The 16514-nt window shown below is 37.4% G+C and overlaps 1 protein-coding gene across 1 annotated transcript in view; it reads left to right on the forward strand.

Annotated features, from left to right (window-relative positions):
• Nucleotides 1-16514, forward strand: part of L3MBTL3 (L3MBTL histone methyl-lysine binding protein 3) — a 101783-nt gene that overhangs the window by 80182 nt on the left and 5087 nt on the right. The window contains exon 18 of the mRNA XM_007947360.1: nt 8048-8133. Within this exon, the coding sequence (XP_007945551.1) occupies nt 8048-8133 (86 nt within the window). The remainder of the gene's footprint in view (nt 1-8047; nt 8134-16514) is intronic.

Genomic DNA, 16514 nt, shown 5'->3' on the forward strand with positions numbered 1-16514 from the left:
GGACCGGGAACCTAAGTCTCCATGTATGTACAGCTAAGTGAAGAGTATATATATTTCTCTCTTTGTCTTAATAAAGGAGCTCAGGTAGCATAGTGCCTAAAGCACTTGACGGCTAACCAGAAGGCTGGTGGTTCAAACCCACCAGCCACTCCTCGGAAGGAAGGTTGGGCAATCTACTTCCCTAGTGATACTGCCTCGGAAACCCAAGGAGGGGTCACTGTGAGTCAGGGCCAACTGGATAGCACATAACAACAACAATGTCTTAATAAAACACTGGGTCTCAAGCTTTGTATTGCATCAGAATCATCTGGGATGCTTGTTAAAATGCAGATCTAGAGGCACCACCTCCAGAGAATCTGAATCAACATCAGGTATGTCCCAGGAATCCTTATTTTTAACAAGCATCTCCAAGTGATCAATGCAGGTGATCTGTAAACCAGGCTTGGAAAATTGCTATGAATGAAAAGACACTTCTAGGGTAACAGTTTACAGCGTATTAATTGGGGAATATCAGGCATCTATCCCACAGTCTCATTCTCATGAAATTGTTCTAAAGCTGTTTTTTATTTATGTGTCTAAATCAGGTGATACTTCTATTAAAAATCACTGAATGCTTTAAGCATTCCATATTGTTGTACCTGCCTAGACTTAACCATGTAAAATACTAAAAAAAAAAAAATTATTGCCGAGTCGATTCCAACTCATAGTGACACACTAAAGTATTTTTAAAATACCTGCAGAATGCTGCTGTTGCTTGCAAGGTAACAATGCCCACTTCTAACTAAATCTAATGAAAACATTGTTCAGTATAAACCATTAAAATGGCCTCTTAAGTTGTAGGACCAGTATTCCCACTCTGAGCATTACATGGACATAATCTGCAGAAATTGCAGCCATCAATCTGATTTATATTTCAGAACCACTCTGATTTTGTCAGTCATAGCAAGCCACTCGAGGACCCTATTAAACAGACAAGAGTCCCTGAGTGTGGCAATGAATAAGCTCTCAGCAACTAACTCGGCCATTTAAACCTGTCCAGAGGTACCTCGGAAGAAAGATCACAGCCATTGGAAACCCTGTGTGGTGCCGTTCATGGAGACACAAGTGGGGTCACCATGAGTCAGAATCAATTCAGTGGTAACTATTTTTGTTTTGTTTTCTTTTGTTTTTTCTTTTTGAGCATTAAATAGATAGAAAAATAAGCTAACACAAAATACATAACAAAGAGCACATATACATCTACCTGCAAAACTGTAATAACAAGTAGGATAAAATTAATTTAGAGCCAAAAGCAGTAAGAGATTGCAAAAGTTCATTAGTAATCATTAGAAACTAGGTTTTGCCCCCTAAGGTTTTTGCCCTGAGGGCTTGGTGTTAAAAATTGGAGAAAATCGCTTCAATAACTAGGCATTGGTTGGCTGTTTTAAAGACTTTTCCCACTTTCTGTTCCTGGGTATGAATTACAAACTGGGGAAGTGTTTTAATATTCCAGCTCTTGGGAATCTGACTCAAATCTGTCTGCACCTGACAGAATCTCAATTTTACTTTAAAACTCAGAGTTCTGATGCCAACCGCTGTGACACCAAGACAACCATTGAGAGTGTAAAGAAAAGATGACTGTGATATTGTTATTTGCTGTGAAACTGTTGCAACAACATTGTAACAGAATCTGATTTTATCTCCTTTAGTATCACTAATTCCTAACTCAGGAATCTCTTTGATATGGTAGAAAAGCAGCAACATCTGTCTTGTTTCCTGTAACAACAACAACAAGAAAGTAATGCAGTCTTGCTTTTCTCTGATACCTGATCTTTATTTCCCTAATCTTACCTTACTGGTTAGGGCCTTTGCTTTCATAAGAGGATTGATTAATTAGTTCTTGAATTACTTTGTTTTTGCTGGAGGGTTTTTACTTGATATCTTGATAACACCCACCATATATGTTAATTATAATCCTTTTCATATTTCTTACATTAAATTATAATTTAACAGACTCTTATTATTTTAAATGTTTCATTTTCTTTAGTCATAAAGTAAATAGTAAAGCATATCTCTCTCCTGGGCCATATTTATGAAAAGACAATTAAGTAAAACTACTTCAAATGGAGTCGCTTTGCAGTATGTCTATTAAGTCTCTATGTCTTAATAAAGGAGCTCAGAAGAAACTTAATTTTAAAGACCTTTTATTCAAATGTTAACCAAAGAATAAAGATTTCAATCCCCCTGGTTTTATTTGCTGTCTTTTCTGAATCCCTTAGAAGATGATGCCCTCCTCACACTGAACTCTTTCAAGCATGGTCTCTTCATAGTAGGAAGCATTGTGGAGGCAGTTCAGGACTCTCTGTGTGTATGTATATCTAATACTGTGTTTTTAGTGAAAGTTTGCACAGCAAATTAGGTTCCCATTTAACAGTTTTTATTCCTTGACATTGGTTACAGTTTTCACAATATGTCAACATTCTCATGATTTCCATTCTGTTTGTTCTGCTTCTGTTAATTTAGTTTCCCTACCCACCTAATCCTTTTACATTATCATCTTTGCTTGAGGTTAAATGTTAACAGCTCGGTCTCTTCTAGGTGATTTTTTAAAGAAGCACAGTACTCATGGGTGATATTGTGTATTTTAAGAGCCAATCTGACAGGTGACCACTGGGAGTGGTTTCAGTAAAAGTTTAAAGGGTATCTCAATGCAGTAGTCTTGGGGTTCCTCTAGTCTACTGATCCCCCAGTAAGTTTAGCTTTTTTTTAAGAATTTTACTTTTATTCTTCATTTTTCTCCTATCTGGGACCAACTGTTGTGTCCCTTTTCAGAACATTTGGTGATGGTAGCCAGGCACCATCTAATTCCTCTGGTCTCAGGATAGATGAGGCTGTGGTTTATTGCTACGTTGGAGCCCATTGTTGCAGGCATTGTGTATTTTGAGTGCTTTCCAACCTAGGAAGGAGTCCTGGCAGTATAGTTGTTAAGCTCTTGGCTGATAACCCAAAAAGGCAGCAGCAGTTTGGACCCACTTGCCACTCCATGGAAGAAAGACGTGGCAATCTGCTTCCATGAAGATTACACCTAGGAAACTGTGTGGGACAGTTCTACTCTGTCTAATTTCTTTGTCTTTGTGTCTCAGTTTGTCTGTCTGTCTGTTCAACATAAATGGTTTAAGTGCTACGAATTGGAGTAGACTTGATGACAACAGGTTTGGTTTGGTTTTGTCCAGCCTAGGAGGCTCACCCTCCATTATTATGAACTTAGGGTTTTTATTGGCTAAGCATTTCCATAGTAAAAATGTGTGGAGCATAACAGATTGTGCATAACATTGAGAAGAATGGGAATTCCAGAACACTTCATTATACTCATGAGGAACCTGTACACAGACCAAGAAGCTGCTGTTCAAACAGAACAAGGGGACAACTGTATGATTCAAAATCAGGAAGGTTGTGTGTCAGTGTTTTATCCTTTTACCATAATTTAGTCTGTATGCTGAGCAAATAATCCGAGAAGCTGGACTGTATGTAGAAGAACATGGCATCAGGATTGGAGGAAGATTCATTAATAACTGGCAACTTGCAGATGACACAACCTTGCTTGCTGAAAGTGAAGAGGACTTGAAGCACTAACTGATGAAGATCAAAGACTGTAGTCTTCAGTATGAATTGCACCTCAACATAAAGAAAATGAAAATCCTCACAGCTGAAACTTTTAAGCCATATCGTGATAAATGGAGAAAAGATTGAAGTTGCCTGGGATTTCATTTTACTTGGATTCACAGTCAACACCCATGGAGGCAGCAGTCAGGAATTCAAAGGTTGTATTGCACTGGGAGCATCTGCTGCAAAAGACCTCTTTAAAAGGTTACGAAGTAAAGATGTTACTTTGAAGACTAAGGTGCACCTGACCCAAGCCATGGTATTTTTAATCACCTCATATGCAAGTGAAAGTTGGACAATGAGTAAGGAAGACCAAAGAAGAGTTGATGCCTTTGAATTGTGGTGTTGGTGAAGAATACTGAAAATACCATGGGCTGCCAGAACACACCAATCTGTCTTTGGGTGAGTGCAGCCAGAATACTCCTTGGAAGCAAGAATGGCCAGGCTTCATCTCACCTACTTTGGCCATGTTGTGAGAAGGGAGCATTCCTGGGAGAAGGATATCATACTTGGTAAAGTGGAGGGTCGGCAAAGAAGGCCATGAATCCTCAATGAGATGGATTGACACAGTGGCCTCCGGGATGGGCCTTGAGCATAGCAAGGACTGTAAGGACGGTGCAGAACCAGGCAGTGTCTCATTCTTTTGTACATAGGGTCGCTATGAGTTGGAGCCAACTCGACAGCATCTAACAACAATAGTTTTTGAAAGTAGACCAGGCTTTCTTCTGATCTGTCTTAGCCTGGAAGCTCTGCTGAAATATGTCTACCATGGATAATCCTGCTAAAAAGACGTTCTGGTGGCATAGTGCCTAAGGTATTTAACTGCTAACCAGAAGGTTGGCAGTTCAAACCCACCAATTACTCCATGGAAGGAAGACTGAACAATCTCTTTGTGTAAAGATTCACCACCTCAGAAACCCAAAGGGAGTCACTGTGCTCTGCTGAAATATGTCTACCATGGGTAATCCTGCTAGTATTTGAAATACTGCTGGCATGGTTTCTAGCATCATAGAACATGTGAGCCACTGCAGCAGGGCAAACTGACCTTAACCCTAACCCTTCCTAAATGCACTTCTTGGCAGTGAAGAAAAAAAAGCAAAATAGAAGACTACTGAAGGTGTTTTTATTTAGAGCAAAATTCTAATAGTAAAATACAGCATCAAAATATTTCTGGTTGTGATTAAGAAAAATAAGACTCTCAAGGAGCATGTCTTGTACTGTGTTCCAGAGTGTACTGTATGTAATATTACCACAGTTTTGACAATTTGATATAATCATAGTTTATCTGTAATTGAAAGACATTGTAGCTAGAACTTTTGCCTAGGAAGGTGAAATTCTAGAACAAAGATTTCATTTTTTACTTATGAATAGAAATCCTTCATAGTACTTTTTTAAATCAGAACTAATAAAATCCCTAACCTTATAGAAGAGAAAAATAATGCTTACCCAAATGAGAAAACAAATTTGTTTTAAATGAAAGAACAAATAAGAATTTTAATAACTTAGATTCTTCATTTTGAACATACCAATAAAAGATAAAATTGGAAAATAATGTTAAGGGAGAAGAAGTCATGTTCCCTTTAACTTCATGCAACAAAGCTATGTACTTTGCCCTGGGGGGGGGGGGAGTTGGTGTTAAAATCAAAGAGTAATTGGATTTAATTACAGATTTCTATATTGGGAAGGCCTTGTGCTAAACTTGCCCTATGACCTTGGGCAAGGTACTTAAACTCTTTTAAGTTTCAGTGGATACAATAATAGATCTTTTCTCCAAAGACTGTTATGAAGTATGAGACATGTAAGGTCCTCTGATGATACAGTGGTTAATGTATTGAGCTGCTAACCAAAAGGTCAATGCTTCAAATCCCCAGCCACCCCAGGGGAGAAACACGACATAGTCTGCTTCTGTAAAGATTTACAGCCTTGGAAGCCATATGAGGCAGTTCTCCTTTGTCTTGTAGGGTCTCTGGGAGTCAGAATTGACTTGATGGCAGTGGGTGTGGTTTGGGTATGAGCCTTGTAAAGATACCAACCAGTCTTTGGTACATAGTATATTCTTAAGAAGGAGCTCTGGTGGTATAGTGCATAAGGCATTTGGCTGCTAACCAGAAGGTCAGCAGTTCAAACCCACCAGCCACTCCATGGAAGGAAGATATGGCAATCTACTTCCCTAAAGATGGTAACTTTTCTTTTTAATACTAACTGCTTCCACGTTGCTCTATGTGCTTGGTTGGAATTCTGTTCTCTTCAATGGTTCTCGTCGCCTATCTATTTCATAATATCTGTTCTAATAGACTGCACAGATTAACTCCCCTCCACACAAGTGATCTCTAGCTAAAGGAAACAGCATGAAGAAGAAACCTAGGTAGTATAAGAGCAAATAGCTTTCATTTTGCTTCTCTTTTGTGACATGTGATGGCAGATCCAGGTGTGAAGAAACTTTTTGGAGCAAAGGTTTTATATTCCCTTGCTCTCTGTTTCCTCCTGGAAAATAATCTCTTGCCTACATTTCAGGAAATAGATAATTAGCACTTTCGTTTGGACATAAGAATACAAAGGAACTTCTCTCATCTTAAATCCTATACCTTTACTGTAGCAAAGCTTACTTTATTGGAAAGAACAGTATGCATCATTAAAACTACAGAAGTATCATTGATGAGAGAGCAATAACTAGTCATGAAAACTGAAATATACAGACATTCTAACACTTAATTTTCACCCTTAGTTTCTGTTTACCTTTTATTTTTTATTATTTTTTAAATTTTTAAACCATTCATCAAAATTGCTAAGAAACCCACAGTAGCTAATTATGAATTTCTTTTTGACTCTGGGAAATGCCAATTTTAGGTTATATTACTGAAATGTATGATTTTTTTTCCCAATAATATCAAGGTAGGTCTGGTGGCTATCTACAGACAGATTTTCATTGGCAGCAATACTTAAGGATAGAGTTCATGATCTAGAAGCTTTATTTCCCATTTAATGTAAAACAAGTTGTAAGTCATACAAGCTGTGTAACGTATTAAGCTGATGTTAACATGTTGTAATTAGCAAATATAATTTCAGCCCTATATTACAGAGAAGACATTTTTAGCACAACCTCAGCTTATGTTATTTATGAAATTATCTAGTTTTCATTGATTATGTTATATTTGTTTTCACTCTAGCTCTGTTCACCCACACACACACACACACACACACATACATACACACACATACACACACTTTCTATGGAGTAAGGACTCCCATAGCCATTTAATTCTCTTGGAAAAAAAATATTTTTATTGTTTCATAACAATGATTCTACCCCATTATCAACCAAGCAAGTATTCTTCAGCAGCTGTGATGGTTGTTTTCATTATGAACTAAGCCAGGGAGCTCAGGTTCAAATGAAATTGCACATTTACCCTGAGAAATTACCTTCCTAGGAATTCAGTGAACATTTATTAATTGCATGTTTACTGTGTTAGCCTCACTGTGTTAGATTATTATAGCTTCAAACGGATAGTAAATTAGTGTTCCTCTATAGTTTTTATGTTAAAACTGTAGAATTTTTATATTTTGTGTGTATTTGCCCTGTTCTTAAAAGTATGGTCTAGATCTCAAGGAACTTAGGATTTATCTTTAAGGTAACAACACATATAAAATGACAGAAAGCCATAAAGAACAGATTATTTCAGAGCACTAAAGTGTTCAGGTCAGATATTACATCTTGTATGTATTCAGATGAAACTGAGGGTGGACTAAAGTAGACTGAAAATTTATAAATCCCAGAAATAGAGCTTTAAAAAAATGTAAGTAGACTTTAAAACCATTTTTGTCTAGCTTATGAATTAAGACTGGAATGGGTCCATTCCATTCAGAGCCTCCCTGGCAAGTTTAGTTTAGCCTTAGGGCATCTCTGATCAGACAGAAGTGGAATCAGTTCAGTCCATGGAGTGACTAAGCTGGAAACACTTCCTGGAAGTGGGATTGAGTCCCCTGGCCCTGTCTCAGCTTTAAGGCCACATCCTTTGCTGAGGAATATACAGTGACTTTAGTAAATGGTGTTCACTTCAAAACATTTTTTTTTCCTTACATTGAAATCTTATCAAACAATACAAGTAGAGTCGTTTTTTCAATACCTGTCCCAATATGTAGTTGAGTTATTCAGTAGCTGCTTTTTTCCAGGATAGATCATCTTAATATTCTAGGTTTTAAAATATCCTCCCTAAAATAGTAAATGAAAATTGATAATGAAGAAAATGAATATTAATAAATTTTATTAGGATTAATTGCCTTCTGAGTAGAGCTATATATCCTTTCAAATATGTCAGTTGTGCCATTTATTTTTAAAGAGGAACAGTTTTAAAATGCAATTTTGAACCATTTTTTAAAATGATACTTTTGCAAATATTTTTATCAGATACCAGCATGAAGAAGATGTCCCTGTCAAAGAAAACACTGAAGAGAGAACTGAAGGTGAAATGAGGACATCACATGAAGCCAGAGGTAGCCATGTTATTCTCATATTATGGTTGGATGTTACTATTAATACTTAGCCAAAAACTTAGGTAGAGTATGGCAGTTACTTTTATATTAAAAATAAACATTTGGTTGATTTATCCTTTTGAGCAGGCGTTAAAGTTTGAGAAAATATATAATTCTGTAACCTATATTACAGACTCACACATAGCTTTATAAAAGTCTATATAAAGTTTAGCAAGACATTCTGTTTGGTCTTTATCATTCATTTTCTTTGGTATTGTTGGGTTCATTCACTTTATGTATTTATAACTCAACTCAGAACTTCCTTGTGTACTGAAATCCAAATCAAATTAATTTGATCTTAATCTAATACCACAGAAATGAAAAGAAAATCACTTGAACATATGTTTTAAGTTATGTTAGAGAAATTAAATTTTCTTACATCTATTTTGAAAGACATTATAATGGTTTAATTAAGCAATGAAATAATAATTATTAGTCATATAGATTGCATTTATAATTCACACATAAGTGTATAATTACTATTTATTTTTTATAAGAAAATTACAGCCTGATTATGACATGTCCCTGAATACCTCTAGTACTTCTATTTTCCTTATTTATCCAGGAGAATGATGATAGTATCCACTTCATAATGTTGAAGTGGGGATTAAGTGAGGTCACATTTATAGCTTGCTTAGGGCAGTGCGTGGCACTTAGTGAGTGCTTTGAAGTGTTTGGTACTTTAAAATAGTTCACTTCATTTAAAAAGGAAGAAAAATACTTTCTGAAGGTTCTGTCATCAAGGTCATGTGAGGTTCACGCGGTCCACTAGCCCCTTGGACTAGCTGTATTCATGCGTCTGTCTTTGCTCTAGATGAGGAGAAACCAGTAATAGTTGCACCTTAGATGGCTGCTCACAGACTTTAAGATTCCAGTCACTGTCATTAAAGTAGAATGTGAACAGTGTCTCTGTGGACTGTGTTATGTTGATTTACTTTGATGCCCCTGTGACTATGGCCCAGTGACTCATTCCCTCAAGGTGTTTGGTTATGGCTAAGTTTTCATAACTTTGCCCCCTGTTAGCTCTACTATATACTTGGATATTTTCACAGCACACACAAATTCGTATGTAGGGATACTGTCTGCCAAACCTATATATAATTGTGGGTATAGTCCTGTTTGCTTACCCACACCTGATCATCTTTGCTTGTCTACCTAGGTGTCAACTCATAGACTGTTTGTTATTCCTGATAATGCAGGACTATTTATGTAATAGTGTTTACCTTTATTGTCTGTAACTCTTGTATACCTCTCCTTGTCTTCCTTTTCCTTAGTGACATTGTGCTGGTCACCCTCTTTTTGTGTATTGCCTTTCCTTTCACCCAAACTAATCCATGTTTCTTCCCTAGTTAGTAATTTTCCCTCACATCCCTGGTAACCATTAAAGAATGTTTCTTTCCATGTGTAAATTTTTCCTTGACTTTTTATGATAGTAGATTCATACAGTATTTGTCATTTTATGATTTACTTATTTCACTCAACATAATGTCCTCTAAGTTCATCCACATTATGAGGTGTTTCGCGGATTTCATTCTTCTTTATTGTTGCATAGTATTCTATTGTGCGTATGTACCATACTTGGTTTTCTGAAGCACATTGTGCACATTCAAACCTACTCCTTGCCCTTGGCACTACTTGAGACAAAGTTCATTAGCATTCATTTTAGTCTATATCACATTAAAATGAAAACTTGAGTTGTTTTTATCTGCAATTCAAGGAAGCAAATAGAAATTTACTTAAGTTGCTTTCTTTATCCTTTTTGGATTAGAATCATACCTAACACACTGTTTCTAAGATGGCGTAGTGTATAGATGTTAAACATTGTAGGTGCACCATTCCTCAGGAAAAAGAGAGGGGAAAAAAAAAAAACCCTCAACCTCAGAACATCAGTCAGCACAAAAAAAAACAAAACAGTTTTAAAGTAAAAGAGTGACTCATAAAGTGAAAGATGCCAAGTTGAGTATTAGATTAAGAGTGGTGTGTGTATTTAGGCTTATTTATAGTATTAAGTTCAAAGACATACAAAAGCTACCATAGATACAGAAGCTGTGGGATTTTTAGTTTGACATTTTTAGTCAGTCATTTCCCAATTATTTTTCTTGGAGCATTAAAAATGAACTGTGAATAACATAATATTTAGCAGAAAATAGAATGAGGGCTACAGTGATAAAGTGAACAATGAAAGTATTAACAGAAGATAAATAGTAATAGAATAATGTGTATTGCTTTGAAAAAGATTGACATTTTTTATGTGGCAAGCAAAATCAGAATACAAATTATGAAATAAGCTCTATTATTTTATTCTGTTATGGAACTGGAAATCATACCATCTCAAGAGAGATTAACAAATACAAAGTATTTCAAGAATAGCTGAGTTCTTGGGAATATCTAAGATTAAAAGAATGTTTTTAATTGAGTACATATTTATGTTAAACAACAATATCTGGAACTCTGGGCAATTTAAAAAGAATTTAAAACAAACTGTATTGGTCTATAATACTTGGCTGATGATTGATAATAAAATATGATGAGGATGTAAAATCTTAAAACCAATTGTATAACATCGGTTGAATGAAATATAGAAAAAGGGACCACGATAGCTTTTCTTAAAATACTTGAAGAATGAAATGTTTCATGTAGAGCAGATACTAGAATCTTTCTGGGTGAGTTCAGTAAAGTACAGATAGGATGTTAGCCCCCCAGTAAGATATAGTTTGACTCAGCGCAATGACTTTCTAACATTCAAAATGTAGATTATGCTAGTTTAACAGAAAAGAGTTATTAGAACTGCTGCAGAACAGTGGGAAGTAAGTTTTAAAAACCATACCACTTATGATAGCATCAGAAAACATCAGATACATAGAAATAAATTTAACAAAACATGAAAATCACAAAACATTAGTAAAAACTATTAAAGAGGGCCCAAATAAATGGGGAGATACATAATTTGTTCATAGATTGTAGGACTGGATAATTTTAAAGACCATTTCTCCCCTGTTGATCTGTGTTGCATTTGTTAGGGACCATCGAGTTGATTGCGACTCATAGCAACTCCATGTGACAGAGTAGAACTGCCCCATAGGATATTCTAGGCTGTAATCTTTATGGGAGCAGATCACCAGGTCTTTCTCCCACAGAACCTCCAGGTAGGTGCTAACTGAACCTTTGAGTTAGCAGCCAAGCACTTAACCCTTGCACCAGCAGGGCTTTTTAAATTGATCTGTAAAGATGCTAATACCAACCATCGTGTCCACAATACTGCATTACCATTAACACCAAACACCAGGCTACAGATAAACACATAAACACCTGAGAGGATCAGATGGGATATACTCTAGACCAAGGATAGATTCAGCTGAGGCTAGTGTTGCACAAACACCAGTGATACAAAATACTTGCAATCATTATAGAAACAATAGAAGACAGACACAGAGTAATCCGTCACAGACACCCAGACACTATGGGAGAGAGATCCAATAGATCTACTGTCTCAGGACCATAATACTGGGGAACAGCAGACTCAATTGACCCAACAAAATACATAAAAGCCTTGTTCCACATCCTACATTGGTGAGTAGTGACTGAAGTCTTGAAAGCTTTCAAGCAGCCATCTAAGATGCAACTAATGGTTTCCTAGTGTGGGAAGTGAAGAAGAATGCCAAAAAAAACAAGGGCATTTGGAAGCAATCAGCCCTAGGACACGATGTCCCTCAAGATCAGAAGAACTAGATGGTACCCAGCCACCAATGCCAACCACTCAGGAAAGGATCAAATCTGGAGATCCTGGATAGAGTGGGAGGAAAAACGTGGAACAAACTCCAAAAACTCAATAATGACCAGAATTACTGGTCAGAGGAAGTCTGATGAGACCTCCAGTTCTATGGCCCTGGAATACATTCGGCACCTGGAATAAAACTCACCCCCAGGGGCTGGCTCTTACCCCAATAGTTAACAAGATGTACATGCAGACCACTCAACCCAGGATGATGCACCCACATACTTTATGGTAATACATCCCTTAGAGCAGTGGACCACGGGGCACCAGAAGACCAGCATTCAGGTTGAGGAAATGCAGGACAAACAGGAGCATAAATATGATGGGCACGGGTGGGGGGGGGTTACAGGGTAGGGAGGGAAGGAGACTGGGTTAGGGTTGGACATGGCAAATGGGGAGTGAAACTAAATGTACACGTAACATTGAATGTAAAACAAGCTCTTAAAATAAAAAAAGATAAAAAATTGATCTGTAAAACTAAGAACAAAACCAGCTGTGGTCGATTCTAACTCATAGTCACCCTAGAGAACAGAAAGAACTGTCCTATAGGGATTTCAAGGCTGTAATCTTTATGGAAGCAGATTGCCACATCTTTTTCCCACTCAGTATCTGGTGAGCTCTAACATGACCTTAGGGTTAGCAGCTGAGCACTTAACCACTGTGCCACTAGCTCCCAAATTGATCTGTGGTCACTGATAATCCCAGTCTGAATCCTATGGTGTTTGTATAATAAGCTGTTTCTAAACTATATGGAGAAATGCAGAGGGCTAAGAGTAGCCAGGGTATTCACAGCCTTGATCCATAGCCATCAGCACCTCAACAGCGTGATAGTAATTAGAACTTTGTAGGTGCACAGACACCAGAGGAGGAAAATAGAGACTCCGGAAACATAAATTTATATTATGGTAAAGCTGGCAGTGCATTATGGTGGGAAAAGGATGATCTTTTCAGTAAACCATGTTGGGGCAGTTAGAAATCCACGTGGGAAAAAAAGTGAATACTGGTCCTTACCCCACACACAAATACAAATTTCAGATGGATTATGGATATGTGAAAAGTAAAGCATAGATTTTTTTTTTTTTTTTTTTTAGGAGAACAGAGGCAACTGTCTTTAAGATCTTGGGGTAAACATTTCAGTAGACATACGATGGCAGTGAGGGTTTGTTCACATTGTGGCTATTCATTGAACTGTACACTTAGGAGTTATATACTTTTCTGTAAATCTTGTGTGTGTGTGTTTGTGTGTATGATTTGGCTGACAGTTTACAGAACAAACTCATTCTCTGTACAACAGTTCATACACATTTTGTTTCATGACATTGATTGCAATCCTCATAATGTAACAGCTCTCTTCCCAATTCTTCCCCTTGGTTACCTTTTCTGTGTGTCTCCCTTTCCTATGCATTCCTGCCCTCTGAGCTATATCCTGTGCAAGTACTGCTTTTCTGGTCTCCCATGGTTGATTGTTCTAAGGAATGTACCTACCTGGTGCAAATGTTCACCTTATATTCCTGTTTATTGTTTGGGTAGAAGCCATGAGAGTGAGTTCCATTCCAGGCCTGCAGGGTGACTAGGGGCCATAGTCTCAGGGGTTTCATTAGTCTATCAGACCAGTAAGCCATGTCTTTTTTATGATTTTGAGTTTTGTTCCACATTTTTCTCCCACTCTGTCCAGGATCTCCTATTTTGATACCTTTCTGAGTGGTTGACAGTGACAGCTGGGCACCATCTAGTTCTCTTGGGTCAGGATCATGTAGGCTGAGGTTCATATGGTCCATTCGTACCTTGGACTAATTGTGTCCATGTGTGTTTGGTTTTCCTCTTTGCTCTGAACAAGGAGAGACCAGTTGTTGCCTCTTAGATAGCCACTTGCAAGCTTTTAAGAGCACAGTCACTACTCACCAAAATAGGATGTAGAACAGTATTTTTCTGTAGTATGTTACAGTGTTAAAATGTTGAGATTGATGTTCCCTGCAACCATGGTCCCAAGCCCGTGGGCCTAGTGACTCACTCCCTCAGGTGTTTGGATGTAGCTAAGAAGTTATCTTGGTAGCATAGTGCCTAAGGCATTTGACTGCTAACCAGAAGGCTGGTGCTTCAAACCCACCACCCATCCTCGGAAGGAAAAGTGGGCAACCTATTTCTGTAGAGATACCACTTCAGAAACTCAAGGAGGGGTCACTGAGTTGAGTCGACTCAATGGCAGTGAATTTGGTTTGGTTTTTTTTGAAAGAAGTTATCCTAACTTTGTGTTGGTGCTGTTATATATATGGACATTATTATAGCATGTTCAAATACCTACATAGAAATATCATCTGCCAAATTTATGTATGGTCATAGGTATATTCCCTTTTGCCTAGACATACCTGATCATTTAGCCTGTCTACCTATGTATCCACCTATAGATTAATGTTCGTTACTACTGATAATGCATTGTTGTGTATGTAAAAGTGCTTTTGATGTCTGTACCACTTGTGCACTTCTCTGTGTCTTCCTTTTCCTTAGTGTTACTGTGTTGGTCACTCGCTTTTGGTATATTGCCTTTCCCTTTACTGAAATCAGTACTTACCTCTTACTTATCTAGCAGTTTTCCCTCCCTGCCCCTAATATCCCTGGGAGCTCTGGTGGCATACCCTAGTAACCAGCAAAGAAAGTATCCTTCCATATGTAAACCTTGCCTTGACTTGTTACAATAGTGGACTAATAGAATAGTTTTCCTGTTATGCTTGACTTATTTCACTCAGCATAACGTCCCTCAAGTTCATCCATGTTATGTGGTGTTTCGCAGATTCTGCATTATTATTTACTATTGCATAGTGTTCCATTGTGTTTATGTGCAGTTTGGTTATCCATTCCCCTGTTGATGGGCACTAAGGTTATTTCTATCTTTTGCTATTGTGAATAGTGCTGCAGTGAACATTGGTGTGCATATGTCTATTCATGTCCTGGCTCTCACTTCTGTAGGATATATTCCTAGTAATGGAATTACTAGATCAAGTGGTATTTTTGTTTCTAGCTTTTTAAGGAATTGCAGTACCATTTTCCATAGTGGTTCTGGTCCCACCAGCAATGTGTGAGTCCCATCTCTCCACATCCACACAAGCATTTGTTATTTTCTATTTTGTTGAACTTTGCTATTATTGCTGGGGTGAGATGGTATCTCCTTGTTTTGATTTGCATCGCTCTAAGGACTAATGAATACGAACATTTCTTCGTGTATTTGTTGGCCACTGAATGTTTTCTTTGGTAAAGTGTCTGCCCTTATCTTCTGCCATTTTTTAGGTTGGATTGTTTGTCTTTTTTATGTTAAGGTGTTGGAATTTCCTATAAATTTTAGAAATAAGTCCCTTGTTATATGAATTTCCTATAAATTTTAGAAATAAGTCCCTTGTTATATATGTTGCCGAATATTTTTTTCTCACTCTGTAGGTTCTATTTTTATTCTTTTGGAGAAGTCTTTTTGTACACATAAGAATTTAATACTTGGAAGGTCCCAGTCATCTAGTTTGTCTTCTGTTGTTTGTGTGTTTTTACTTATGTTTGGTAGTCTAGTAATGCCTTATATTAGGGCACCTGAGTTCATCCCCAAGAGTTCTGATGGCATAGTGCCTAAGGCATTTGACTGCTAACCAGAAGGCTGGCGGTTCAAACCCACCAGCCTCTCCTCAGAAGGAAGCTTGGGCAATCTACTTCGTAGTGATACTGCCTTGGAAACCTAAGGAGGGGTTGCTCTGAGTCGGATCCAACTTGATGGCATTGTTAGGGTTTTATTTGGTTAAGTGCATACCCATTTTTTCCTTGCTGAACTTTATACTTTTAAGTTACATGTTCAAGTATTTGATCCATCTGGAGTTAGTTTTTGTGTATGGTGTGAAATATGGATCTTATTTCATTTTTTTGCAAATGGGTATCCTGTTTTGTCAGCACCATTTGTTAAAGAGACTGTCTCGTCTCCATTTAATGGACTCAGCCCTTTGTCATAGATCACCTGGATGGATCTATTTCTGGGTTCTCAGTTCTATTCCGCTAGTCTATGTGTCTATTGTTATACCAATACCAGGCTGTTTTGACTACTGTAGCTGTATAGTAGGTTTTGAGATAGGGGTGTGTGAGACCTCCTGCTCTTTTGTTCTTCAGTAGTGCTTTGCTTATCCAAGCTCTTTCCTTTCCATATAAAATTAGTGATTGGTTTCTCCATGTTCTTAAAGAATGTTGATGGAATCTGGATCAGAATTGCATTGAATGTATGGATTGCTTTGCATAGTATTGACATTTTCATAATGTCCAGTCTTCCTATCCATGAGCATGGTATGTTCTTCCATTTATGTAGATCTCTTACAGTTTCTTGAAGTTTTTGTAGTTTTCTTTGTATAGGTCTTTTGTATCCCTGGTAAGATTTATTCCCAAGTATTTTATTTTTTTGGTAGATATTATGAATGGTATTGATTTCCTTATTTCCTTTTCAGAGATCTCTTGGCTGGTGTAAAGGAAATTCAACTGATTTTTATATGTTGATCTTGTGTCCTGCCACTGTGTTAAATCCTTCAATCTTTTCTGTAAATCTTAT

The sequence above is a fragment of the Orycteropus afer genome, unplaced genomic scaffold (genome assembly GCF_000298275.1).
Source record: "Orycteropus afer afer isolate SDZICR_OR568_19922 unplaced genomic scaffold, OryAfe1.0 scaffold00182, whole genome shotgun sequence".
Classification (NCBI taxonomy): domain Eukaryota; kingdom Metazoa; phylum Chordata; class Mammalia; order Tubulidentata; family Orycteropodidae; genus Orycteropus; species Orycteropus afer.